Source organism: Schistocerca americana, chromosome 1 (assembly GCF_021461395.2).
Source record: "Schistocerca americana isolate TAMUIC-IGC-003095 chromosome 1, iqSchAmer2.1, whole genome shotgun sequence".
Classification (NCBI taxonomy): domain Eukaryota; kingdom Metazoa; phylum Arthropoda; class Insecta; order Orthoptera; family Acrididae; genus Schistocerca; species Schistocerca americana.
The window spans coordinates 254,198,483-254,212,674 of NC_060119.1; the positions used below are offsets into that span (position 1 = coordinate 254,198,483).

At 37.6% G+C, this 14,192-nt stretch overlaps 1 protein-coding gene across 3 annotated transcripts in view; it reads right to left on the reverse strand.

Annotated features, from left to right (window-relative positions):
* The window catches only part of LOC124560828 (peroxisomal acyl-coenzyme A oxidase 3-like), an 86,343-nt gene extending 72,417 nt beyond the window's left edge, over positions 1 to 13,926 (reverse strand). The window contains exons 1-5 of one of the 3 annotated variants that reach the window (XM_047130931.1): positions 13,485 to 13,926; positions 13,092 to 13,375; positions 6,552 to 6,683; positions 5,106 to 5,261; positions 2,561 to 2,707 (exon numbers count right to left, since the gene is read on the reverse strand). In XM_047130931.1, the coding sequence (XP_046986887.1) occupies positions 2,561 to 2,707; positions 5,106 to 5,261; positions 6,552 to 6,671 (423 nt within the window). In that variant the 5' untranslated portion in view covers positions 6,672 to 6,683; positions 13,092 to 13,375; positions 13,485 to 13,926. Of the gene's footprint in view, positions 1 to 2,560; positions 2,708 to 5,105; positions 5,262 to 6,551; positions 6,684 to 10,523; positions 10,807 to 13,091; positions 13,376 to 13,484 lie in introns of those variants that run through there. The other 2 variants (XM_047130932.1, XM_047130934.1) reach the window with 2 other exon arrangements.
* Between the last annotated feature and the right edge of the window lie 266 nt (positions 13,927 to 14,192).

A 14,192-nucleotide genomic window follows, 5' to 3' on the forward strand; every position in this document is an offset into this window, starting at 1 on the left:
CTGTTATTTGACAGTCGGTGTGTAGCCTAGTGTCATTAGTATATGCTTTAAATTACTTTTCCCCACTATTCTAATCAGACCCTCTTAGCCACATCAGGTTAGTGTGTCCATTCAGTCTGATTTGACACTTCTGTGTAACAAGACAACCTTTCACATAAGACAGTCATCAGTTGACCTTCAATTAGACAAGTCCTAAGTTTTAAATGTTGTAATTTTTCATATTTTGAAGAGTGAAATGCCATTAAATGCATCTTTTTCTTTTTTTTTTTCAAAGTACGATAATAGCTGGAAAAATTACTACTATGGTTTCATTTGAAAAAGCTAAGCTGATACTGTTATCTGTGTAATTGACATAGCTATGAAACAAGACTATACACCAACATGGGGACTTTGTTGCTGTGTCATCCAAACAAGGCACAGCCACATCAAAAGCACACAGGCGCAAAGACATGAGGTGGTACCAGTGCCATAGAGACTCACCGCTTGCACCAATTCCACCAGTGCCACAAGCGGTGCCGAGGATGAAATTATCAACTTCGCCCCGGCCAGTTGCTAGCCAAGTACAATCTGCCAATGACTGGACGACAACAATAGAAGACTACTCAGAAGTTAGAAGAGCAGCTCTCATCCACTTGGTTATAGGTCATTGTCCAGGGCTGACTAAGACAGGGAACATCATTTAGCAAACTCTTAGAAGTGAACAGGCAGTTGTTGTAAAATGCATTTGCTATGTCTTGTGAAGTCTACCTGTGATTATTTGCACTTAGCCATTGAGGGCCTTTTTTGTGTTATGTTACATGCAGTGTTACAGACTTAACATTCAACAACTCAACCTTCTTAACTCATTTGTGTGACTTTGCTACTAATTTGTTGGAGTGTTGCAGAACTTCGTTCTCCTATCCTTTTACCTCACCCTGGGACACAGCTGTGTATGGACTTTGCACGAAATTTTCAAACGCCCCTCGTATAATTTATTACGTTATGTTTAGGTGTTTACCTACACCAATTTTTGAAAATGTTTCATGGACTTTATAACTGTGACGCTGCTCATTCTTTGTATTTACCAAATACGTTCAGTTAGTGGGTAGCTGTTGTCACAATAGTACTCATTTGAGAACACAAACATTTCTAGCATTGATTGTCATGAACAACACACACACACACACACACACACACACACACACACACACACACACACACACACAATAGCAAGGATTTGGTTATTATTTTATTATTTGGTGGTCTCTGGAATTCCTACATTCCATTGGCGAATCATACTGGTCATAAGAAGACAACTTCTATTAAAAGTTAGTCAAATGAAAGAAAATCCATTCAGCAAGAGGAGTCAATGAGGATTAATTATTTCAAAAGCATTCTCCACCAATGTTTTGAAATTTATCCAATGGCAGAAGAGACTTCTCGCTATGGGAGAGAAGGGACCACAGCCACATTCGGCTAAGCTCATCTTCATCTATTGTAATGTGACGTAATTTACGGCTTACTTGAAATCAACAGAAACATGAAACTAAGATTTTGTAATGCAAAATTTTTGATAATATAATGTAACTGGATAGACAAAAAATCTACTCACCAACGATGGCAGAACATACACATAAAAGAAGCATATAATTAGGCAAGCTTTTGGAGCCAGTGGCTCCTCCTTCAGGCAGAAGTTTTGAAGGGGAAGGAAGAGGGGTGAAGGAAAGGGACGGGAGAGGTCTAGGAAAAAGGGTAGATTTGGGAAAAGTCACCCAGAACCACAAATCAGGGGAGCTGTATCAGACGGTATGAGAAGGAAAGACTGACTGTTGGGGACTGGGCAGTCTCATGGAAAGGGGGAAAAATAGTGTACTCAAGCGATTTTCATTCTAGAAAATGATTTAAAAGTCCATGTTACACAGGTTTTTAACAATGTAGGGACTTACAAGTCACCATTCATCCCCCGGAATATCATAAATACTTAATAGCCCCCCCCTCCCCCCCAGTTTGCACCCTCCCCTCCAAACTATGATTCAGGCACTCTTGTGTGAGTGTCATATAGAGAACTAGCAGCACAAATCATGCTTACAATAAAAAATTTCTCAGCTTCTAATTCTCTTCAACTGACACAAAGTGAGCTACGTATTTCTGCTTCTCCCCATTTCTGGTGTAGGATGAACTTTCATATCACTAACTTTACTTACTACTATTGATTAGTAAGATAGAAATCTCTGTCATATTTTTCTTAATATTTATTTCCCTAAAAGAAAAATACCAAATAAATAATTTGGAAAGTATTAGGCTCCTTTAGGCTTACTGTTCTGTGTGTCAAATAAACTGAAAATTTTTTTTAAACAACAAAGAACATCTTAAGTGGATACAAGTTTAAGACATTTTTCAGTGTGCTATACTTCCTCCCACACTGACAGAATTCTTATGAAAATATAATACAATAACAAAATTTTGGGTGTTAGCAATAAATAAAGTAGTAATCATTAGCAGAAATGTGTATTTTAAATGATATAACAGGGATAAGTTGTCATAAAAAACAATATTCTATGTTAACTAGTAATGAACACACCTTATTGTTCAAGCAGTCTTGTATATACTTCTTATGTCGCTGGGTACCAAAGTCATTAACTGCTCTCAGGAATGCCGTAAGTTCTCTTGGGTAAATTAAAGCAAGTGAAGCATCATACTGACCGAGTGTTGAAGTTAATGCATTTACCTGAAAACAGTATAAAATTTCATATCAATTAGTGTGCACAACAATGTGCTACAAAAGCTCACACAAATAACATATGATGGCTCAAGACAGCACCTTGTGTTATTCAGTATAGCAAGGGAACAATCAACATCCTAGTACCATGAAGCAAAAAGTTGTAAAAATATCAAGATCACAAAATTTTAGTATCCATCTGCAGTAAAATTTATATGAGACAGTAGTATTTACAATGTAAGTAAAGAATAACCATGGCACCTCATTTTTTTAATTTTTATTTATTTACTTATTTTTTGTACTTTCAGTTACATAATTTTCTTGCAAACTTCAATCTCTAAGGGAAATCTGGGCTGAATAGCAACACTATGAAAGGATAGACTGCTACTCCCAACATAGAGGAGGCTTGAGTGATGACAGGCACAATGAAAAATGTTGCTAGATACTGTTCAGCTATCAGACTAAGTCCTTCATCAGACATAAACAACAAAACTCACATGCATTAAACAAAAGCACAACTCACAAACACATGGCCACTGTCATCTCTGGGCATCCCCCCCCCCCCCCCCCCCCTCCGGCACAGCCTCTCGATGCTCCACTGCACTCACTATCTTGTTTCTACGTACACAAGTCCATGCTCCCAGTCCTCACCCCACATCTCCCCTGTAACACCACTACCCACCCCAGCAAAGATTACTGCTCACATCAGATGCAGTCGCAGTGGGATGTTAGTGCCCAGAGATAACAGTGGCCCTGTGTGTATTGAGTTGTGCTTGTGTGATGGTGTGACACTTTTGTCGTCTACACCTGATGAAAGACTTAGTCCGACTGCTAAACACACCCTTTATGTTGTCTTTTCATATTGTTGCTAAACTTAAATTTTTAATACTTTGACAGTTTTACCTAAATCATATATGTAGTGAATACAGACTTGTGAATGACAGTAACAGAGACCATTGTCACTTTAAAAAATCATAAAGCAACAGAAGTATATTATCTACTCAAAAGTATCCAGACAGCTAGTAGTGGACAACAATATAGATTGCGTTCACCCTTTACTTTTATCACAGCTTAAACTCTGCTGGGAACACTTTCATGAGGTAACTGAATGTCTGGGCAGGAATGGCAGCCCATTCTTCCTCAAGAGCGAAAACTAGAGAGTGTAGAGATGTTGACAGCTATGGTCCAGAGTGAAAATTATGTTCTAATTCATCCCAAAGGTGTTCTAATGTGTTCAGATTGGAATTCTGTGCAGGCCAGTCCATTTCAAGAGTTTATTGTCCACACACCATTGTCTCATAAAGGTTGCTTTATCATTTTTTAATTGTCCCTCTACTGTACTCAATGCTGTGTTTTCTTAAGCTCAATAAGGGGATCACACCCTAAACATGAAAAACAGCTGCATACCGTAACACCACCATCTCAGCACTTGATTATTGGCACTACACATGATGGCAGATAACATTCTCCAGGCATTTGCTAAACCCAAATCCTCCAATCAGGCTGCCCCAGGGCATGGCATGTTTCATCACTCCAAATTACTCGTTTCCAGTCATCCACTGTCTACTGGTGTTGCTCTTTATATCCCTTCAAGCTCCACTTAGCACTGACTACAGAAATGTGTGGTTTATGAGAAGCTGCTAGACCACTCTTTTTAACTCCCTATGCGTAATCATTGTGCTAGGTGGACTGTTAATAGTACTTTAGAGCTCATGACTGATTCCTTCTGCAGGTTTCATGTGATTTTTTCCAATTACCTACCACAATGCTTGACAGTCTTTCTCCCACACATATATTGCAACATGGCCATGACAGTAAAACCAGAAAAAACTGAGCTCATACAGATGATTACAGATATTCTCCTAGCATACCACTTACTAACTGAACAGAAAGAAAAAAGAGGGGGGGGGGGGGGGAGTGACAGGGGTACCCAAAATACCTTCATCACATACCATAAGGTGGCTCATGGAGAGTAAATGCATTGCCACCAAATTTCACTCCACAGGAAATAAAATCTTTCAAGCAATGAATGATGTTTTAGTATAGCAATGAATAATGTTTTAGTATAGCAATGAATAATGTTTTTGTGTAGCAAAATTCCAAATCCATCCCACATTAATAAATTCAATTTTAATAGTACATCTGAGACTTTAGTGGCATGAGAATGGCATAGTAATTGTATCAGTAAACATTATTGTCCAAAACCCACTTCTTATTCCTTCTCTCTTTCTGACACACAAGCACGCACGCACGCACGCACTCACACAAACACACACACACACACACACACACACACACACACACACACACACACACACAGAGAGAGAGAGAGAGAGAGAGAGAGAGAGAGAGAGAGAGAAAGAGGGAGAGAGAGCATGGGGAGGAAACTATATAAAATATGTCTTACCTTCACATTATTATGAAAATCCTTTGGTGAGATAAGGTTCTTGGCCTGCAGATACCTGATACGCTTCATAGTTAATCTATGTTGTTCATCAGGACTTGGTGTTAGTGAGGGCTGAAGGAAGAGTGGATCTGACTCCATCACACTCCAAATTTTTGCCTGAAATTATAACAAGCACATTTTAGACTAAAATAGTAAAATAAAATATATGTTTGTGACAAAAATACATGCTCGATTTTGGTAAATACCTGGAAGAAAACATGAACAATGCTGTCACAAATTAAAATTGATGACTACTAACTTTATTGAGCAGCATTTTCACTGGCTACATTAGAATATATCTGTAGTTTATGCAAAATATGTAATACTAAACATATTATACTCCGAAATATATAATACTAAATTCCATTTATAGAAAATATGCTTCAATGTCATTAGAATCATATTCAAAATGAACTGAAATACACACTTTCTGATTACACCACAGCAGTTACAGGCCTGAGAAACTCCTGCAAAACAGAGAACAACATCTATAACCAACACAGTTACTACAATGCAGAATCAAACATTGGAAAATCCACCATGAAATAACAACCATATAGACCAGGTGTGAACACACACACACACACACACACACACACACACACACACACACACACACACACACACTGTCCTCTCGGGGCTTTAAGGCTCGATGTGGTGAGCAAAGATCTCAGATGTGATAACATGGCAGGGCCATGGGAAGATGCTGTAATGCTGCCTGTGCAAGGGTACAAAGGCATGGTAGGATCAGAATCGGGTATTATTAGGTGTAGCATTGTGAGTCTGCACTGGGGGTGGGGGGTAAGTGGAGAGGAGACAAGGGGAAAGAACTATGTAGGCACATTCAGGGAATAGAAGGTATGTGTGGGACTGGAGTGGGAGAAAGGAATGGGAAAGAGGCAGGTGGGGACAGAGAATAGTGAAGGTTGAGGCCAGGGGGTTATGTGAATGAAAGATATGTTGCAGGAAGCGTTCCCCTCTGGTGGAATTCCGGAAAGCTTGAGTTAGTGGGAAAATTCCTTACTTAATAATATTCCACAATACAGAGTGTACAATAAAATTTAAAAACAGTTGTTACGTGTATTTTACTCTGTCTTAGTTTGCCACAAGTGAAAATATTAATAACACGCAAAATCACAGATTAAGAGAGGAGACCACTAGAAAGCTCACCCACAATACTTGTCTGAACTCCAGACTTGGTGACATTCTCAGTTTTTAGCAGGTTTACCAGTATGTTCCCTACTCACATTAACTCAACAGAAGCCACAAAAAGAAAGATCGTATAAAGAATCATTTAGGGTTGGTAATCTTGATACACATATTTTTAAAGAAATATGATAAGCATAATGGAAGATGACCTTAACAGTTCATTATCATAAAGAAAGTAAAGACTGAAACATAATTTACCTTCAGTTTAAGAATTTCTTCATTATCCAGGGAAAATCTCAGTTTGTCCCAGTCAAAACTGGCTTTCTTTCGGTACTCATTGAGAGGTCCCGAGACGCTGAATGGCTTCTTATCAGACATCTTGATGGTGTTCTGTCAAAACAAACATAATATTCAATCAGTAATGCAGAGAGGACATAAAATGGAGAAAGAGATTATTTAATACTGAATTACTCATCAAATGTTGGATTTCAGTATAAAATGTGTAATTTTACATCTGTGTTGCTGCGAACTTTCATTTGCTAAATTTCATTGTTAATTTCCCATTATTTTACTCACTTCAGATGAACATAGCCAAAAACAAACAATTAAATATTGATCGAAAAGACAGTTCACCAAGTACTTTGAAGGTAAGGTTTTATGTAACAAACAGAAACATAAAAAGAAGAAGTGAATACAGCTGAGCTATCGTACTTTTGTTCTACTTTAAAAGCAGAAATATTGGAGTTTAATGTCTCACCAAAAACAAAATAATTACAGATTGTGTTCGAAATTACAACAGCAGCAAACTGTTTCTAAACTTTCCTGTGCTCCTTGGGAGAGTCAAATTTCAATAACTGCTCAACGATCAGTTCTTAATAGTAATTGGTGGCCTGTCTTCTTGATCATTACTTGTATTAAAGCTAAACCTTTTTTACATAATGAAAAATAATGTTATACATAGATTTTATTAGGCTAATGAACTGCATGAGATGATTGAAAGCTAAAATAATCTTCCCACATTGTCATTATTTAAATCTGACAGTCTTGCCAAATTGAAAATGTAATCAGTAACAGTCAAAGATAATTTCATACTTGGAGTGTCAGTTTCAAATTCAACTGGTGTGCCATGGTAGACCTGAAATGGTTATGCAGAACAGCACTTTTACAACCTGTCACAAACAATACTTTTCACTTTACAAATATAATAGACTGATATGTCCATACACTGAAAGGGATTCCAGAAAAGAACTAATTATATACTGCTGTATGTGCTATCAAGAATCTACAAGGACTGGACAAAAACAGGGAACCATCATGAGAAATGCAAGCTTCAACATAAATGATGATGCTAGTCAAGCCTGCAGCTGGTTCTGTTGTATTTGACCATGAATGGCACTTGTATGATGTACACAATATGTTTTAAGTGTCAATAATGATCAGAACAGAGTTCTGTGTGGTGTGAGGGAATTAGGTTGGAGCTAAGTGAATTTGAACCTGGGCAATTTGTTGGTGTTCATATGGTGGGTGCTTCTGTAACCAAAGTAGCTGAAGTGTTTGGTGTTTCAAGAGGCATCATATTGAAGATTTATACTGCAGACATGTAATGTGGAAAAACATCATTCACTAAGTTACAATGTAGACAAAAGTGTGTGCTGAGTGATTGTGACACACACTCACTGAAGACTGTGACAAAAAACAAGAGGACGACAGCAGCAAAAGTCATTGGAGAGCTCAATGTCATACTTGTGAACCCTCACAGTGCCACAACAAGAAGGGAGCTCCTAATCTGGGAACTGCAGGATGAGCTGGAATTCAAAACAACTCATCAATGAAACAAATGTCTCTAATAGGAAAACGTGGCACTGAAGCCATAAAACATGGACTGTGGAGCAATGGAAGAAAGGCAAATGTTGGATAAGTCTTGTTTTACACTGTTTTCAACTTCTGGCTGACTTTAGATCTGGCATAGGTCATCCCAAGCCTACAACATAGACTGCTTGTTGCCAAGATTGAAACATGGTGGTGGTTCAGTGACAGTTTTGGCTGCCATATTGTGGTATCCATGGGCTCCATGGTTACTCTGCAAGGTTGCATTAGTGCCAGGATTATGTGACCGTTTTCATAGAGAAGGTCCATCCCATGGCACAATGCTTCAATATTTGTTCTTCAACAGTTATGCTATGTTCCAAGACAACAGGCCCTCCCGTGCACATAGTTGGACTGTTTTTTGTAAGCACAGAGATGAACTGTCACATTCCCCCTGGCCACCATGGTCAGCAGATCTCAATATAATTGTGCCTTTATGGTCTGCTTTGGAGAGAAGGCTGTGCGATTGCTATCCATGTCTATCATTGTTACCTGAACTAGCCACTATTTTGCAAAGAATGATATAAGATTCCCTCAGAGATCATAATGGAGCTGTATTTATTCAATCTGAGATGACTGGAAGCTGTTTTGAATACCAACCATCTTCCTACACCCTATTAGGCAAATCACATTTAAACGCCTGGCAGAGGGTTCATCGAACCACCTTCACAATTCTCTATTATTCCAATCTCTTATAGTGCACAGAAAGAATGAACACATATATCTTGCTTTGATTTCCCGTATTTTATCGTGGTGATCATTCCTCTCTATGTAGGTCAGTGTCAACAAAATATTTTCGCATTCGGAGGAGAAAGTTGGTGATTGGAATTTCGTAAGAAGATTCTGTCGCAACGAAAAACGCCTTTCTTTTAATGATCTCCAGCCCAAATCCTGTATCATTTCTGTGACACTCTCTTCCATATTTCGCAATAATACAAAACGTGCTGCCTTTCTCTGAACTTTTTCGATGTACTTCGTCAATCCTATCTGGTGAGGATCCCGCACCGAGCGGCAGTTTTCTAAAAGAGGACGGACAAGCGTAGTGTAGGCAGTCTCCTTAGTAGGTCTCTTACATTTTCTAAGTGTCCTGCCAATAAAACACAGTCTTTGGTTAGCCTTCCCCACAACATTTTCTGTGTTCCTTCCAATTTAAGTTGTTCATAATTGTAATACCTAGGTATTTAGTTGAATTTACAGCTTTTAGATTAGACTGATTTATCATGTAACCGAAGATTAATGAGTTCCTTTTAGCACTCATGCGGATGACCTCACACTTTTGTTACTTAGGGTCAACTGCCACTTTTCGCACCATTCTGATATTTCTTCTAAATCGTTTTGCAGTTTGTTTTGATCTTTCGATGACTTTATTACTCAATAAATGACAGCATCACCTGCAAACAACCGAAGACACCTGCTCAGATTGTCTCCCAAATCATTTATATGGATAAGGAACAGCAAGGGGCCTATAACACAACCTTGGGAAACACCAGAAATCACTTCTGTTTTATTCGATGACTTTCCGTCAATTACTACGAACTGTGACCTCTCTGACAAGAAATCACAAATCCAGTCGCATAACAGTTGATATTCCATAAGCACACAATTTCACTATGAGCCACTTGTGTGGTACAGTGCCAAAAACCTTCCAGAAATACAGAATCAATCTGAAATCCCTTGTCAATAGCACTAAACAATTCATGTGAGTAAAGAGCTTTTGTGTTAATCATCTATCAATTGCTCATAATGCTCATAATGTACCCGACTGAAAACTCTGCGCCTTTCTTGCCATCAAATTTTCAAATTTCACTGTTTGATTTGTTTTGTTAGGCTGAAGAAGGAAGAGGTATTAATGGTTCTTTAAAACAGAGCTTTAAAAGGAAGAAAGAGAAAGACCGTCATGTTTTGTTTTTATTTCTTCTGTCTGCAAGCAAATCCACCAAAAGTGTTCACCAGTATATGCACAGAAAAGGTACAGAAATAGTGTGGCAATAATCCAGGACAATACAGATTATGGATGTTCATTTGCATCCTGTAGTTAACATGACACTGAACAAATCTATGTAGCAATTCTGGTAACTCAGTGCATGTCCATGAAGCTACATAAAATGGGTCATGGTTCCGTACATGGAATTATCAGCAACAAGCTTCATCCTCATTGCTGTACATAAAGCATGTGAGTGCCAAAATTAGTTCTGGAAACTTAAATGTGATTATTCATAATTTGATTAGTTTCGCACGATGTCTGTGCAACTGGATCCCAAAAGAGTCACTGACTAGAATAACAGAGACATGATCACTTGCCACTACTGTTTACTGGGCCTATTTTCTAATGTAGGTGAAGTTGTTTCTGAAAAGAATACTCACTAGGTATGAATTTCATTCATTCAGTACCCTTATTTCATTAATCCCATCATGGTGGAGCTCCTTTGAGGATGTGGGATGAGTCACATTATACTATAAATTATTCTCAGCCTTCTTGCTGCATCAGATCTGAGTGAAACATCAAGCATTCGAGGATCACTTCCATTGCATTTATCAGTAGCAAATTATCATTGTGGCTTCTGATGTAGTGACCTTTTGTGGTCCATGTGTGGTTTCGTGATTAGTCAGTGAATGTTGTCATTATGTCATGCTACCACGGATTGTGTAAACATTTGCACTGGTAGTGCGACTTCTCCTGTAGGAACATGAACAGTTCAGTAAATTTCTTTGCATCTACTCAGTACCTAGAGCTGGCTTCTGAGAGCCATGAAGATTATAGCTGCTGTCTCATATGAAGTTGTTCTTGCATGTTCTAATTACAAGTTGCACATTGAAAGGCAGATGCAACCACTGCCGGCTGTTTATAGAAACTACATTAATAACAAACTACGACTAACACTAATTGACTCACACTGACAATATGAGAATCATGTCTCCATTGCTTTCTATGTATGTATCAAAGAAAAATTAAATTGAGAAAACTAATAAACTGTGAGACAGAATTGCTGGCCAGGGACTTACCTTCAGGAGGGGATATGAGTGGTGATGCTAACACGCATATATAAAAGTAGAAATTACACACTATCCTCCCCACAGAAGGAACTACTAGTTACAAAAGTTCAGACAGTGCATCACTATCCTAGTCTTTGCAACTTGGGGAGGATAGTGTGTCACCTATACTTCTGTGTATCTTTTGGCAGCACTATACATTTTGCTTCATGGGGGTAAGTACTAGTTAGCAATTCTATCCCACAATTTATTACTTTATATGCGAACATGTATGTTAGGAGAAAATCATCTACTTTGAAAAAAATCCATTGCTCTTCAGCACTTAGCTGCTGTTTTTATCTACTGATTTACAGTAACCCTATATGTAACTTCACTGTTTTCAGATAATGCTTTCAGCTGTCTATGTATTGGAAAAATTAAAACTCACAATTAATGCTAAATAGAATCAATATCAAATATGTTAACAAATTATACAAGGAGCAGCTAATAAAGTATGGCACACTGATTTTTAATATTTGAATTCCCAATTTCTGATGAGCATGAGAGTACACAGTGCCATAATACATCCTAGACAGGGACAAACAGTCTATAAGGAAATTATTTTTACTTCTAGTATTGTGGTTGTATATTTCACAGTTCAACCTAAGTTCACTGTCACTATTAATCACAAAGACCGTTGGAGAGAAAATATATTGGTATGAATCTAAAGGTCCTTGAAAGGGTTTTTGCAAAAGTTTTAGTTATCAACTTTACATAATATTATTACTGCACACTTCTGAAAACATACATTTATGACCTCAGCTGCTTCCCCAGAACATTATGTCACAGTACAGTGTTGAGCAAAAGCATGGAAGCAATCCCATCTCCATGGCAATATATGAGAGGAGCTTTTAAAAGCAAAACAAGCAGAACTGAGTTTTTTGTATATAGTTGTCAAGATATAGTTATAAGTATGACTAATTGTAATTTGCTGTTAGCATAGGAAATAACGTGACTTGTCCTAGATCCCTAAAGCCGCTGCTTGATGGTTAGAGCTTCAGAATGTGTATGAATGAATGAACATAATATATGTTTGTAAATATGAAAAATCACTTAACAATACAAACTTTCTGTCATTTACAATACACTTTGACAATCTAATGCATGCTAAAATTAAAGCAATATTCTCAGTACCTAAGCCTGGTTTGCAAACTAAAAGATGGAAGAGTGTGATGATGTAGTGGAAAGGCTTACATATGGTTATGGTCCCAATCTCAGCAAATTACTAGGCGTGTATGTAGAGTGTGTAGTGACACTAATCAGAAGTGTAATATTAGTTTTAGCCTTATCAGTTAATTTGTTTGCCAGTACCTACAGACAACAGATATTGTACAGAACATTTAAATATTTGTGAGAGTGATCACACACCATAAGTATGTCCTAGTATTCATTAATTAGGTACCTAGTATTCATTAATTAGGTACTATTGTTATGTTTTACCTTTACATTAATCTAACCCATCTTTCAAATAATAACAATTATCTATATCTGAATAAACTGACTAACGAAATCTTATACTTATCACATCTCTAATTGTGGTTCAGGGTGGAAATGGAATGCTTTTAAGTTTACACTGACACTTCCAATAACGTTTATCGAAGTTAAGGATGAAATGTTCCTGATTAGTTAGTGTAATTCTGATTAATTCTGCTATTTACCAAGGAAATTGACATTAAGTTTTGCTGTGGCTGCTTAATGCAAATGACCCATGGCGCAAAATATTTTCGGCAGATCTGCATTTCTGAAGACAGGTCGTCATATCTTTAACAAATTGCTGCTAATTTGATCTACTAATGCTTTTTTACTGTAATGACACTATCATCACACGCTTTTAAAACGCTGTATCATTTGCCTCCAGTCATTAAATATAAATGATTAAATCTACAACAATCTAAAACACACCTTGAGCGCCAGTCCGTTCGAAGTTTCCGCCTATCACTGTTGGTGTAGATTTAGTGCAAGACGCTTTTCTCTAATTTCTGTTGTAGTTAGGCTTTATCAGAAGATAACGGTACACAATCGCGATAAGCACGGAGGTCGTTTGATCGTTCATGCATTAATGTACTCCTGAATGACTTCGCATATTACGCTAAAGACGTTAGTGCGTGCTCACCACTTGAACTGACTCTCCAATCATTAAAAAAAACCTCTGGTTTCGCTACATTTTCGCAGTGACCTATACAAACCTAAAAAAGAAAAGCAGTAACTATTCAAAGAAAAAAAAATCAAAAAAATCAAAATTTACTTAAATCAACCTGAAAATATCGCTAGACTTTTAGATGTTAATCGAATTACCTGTAAAGGAACAATCCGTATGTCAGTTCTCTGTGTACTTAAACTGTGACATGAAACTCATGACTCCTTTACTGCAGTTATAGCCATCACAACTTTGCACGAATTCTTTTAAAAATAAATTAAAAAAAAAAATTGTAAGTAGCGGCAGTGACACCAAACAATGATGTGAAAATTACCGTCCTCTTGGGAAACTACGATTTAGAGACAATAAAAAACGGAACGCAAGACGTTACGATCGCACAATAATTTCACCGAATCAAGCAATGTTCTATGCGATTGGCCATATGTACTATGCGGTTTCTACAAACAAGGGTTACAGCGCATGAAGATAACACTGTGTTGCCACCATGATTTCGTTGTATGTTGAGAAATACATATTATTTTTTTTAGTTCGGAGAGTCTAGCAATGTGTGTTATATAAGCATATGAATCGTGTCCCACATCCTCGTTATTTAAAAAAAAAAAAAAAAAACTTTTCGTCTGCTGCACACTGACATTTGCTTTACGACGCTGTGCGTCGCTCATTTGTTTACGCAACAGGTCTACGGAAATAAAATCCATGGAGGTAAAAAGAGAGATGCTAGATTCACCTCGGTGCTTCGACCATAGATACTAATATCTATGGTCGAAGCCTCGGTGACACTTCCCAATGACGTTACCACAGTGTGACGTTGGATTGAATTAGATTAGGTTCAGTTTGCGTTCCAT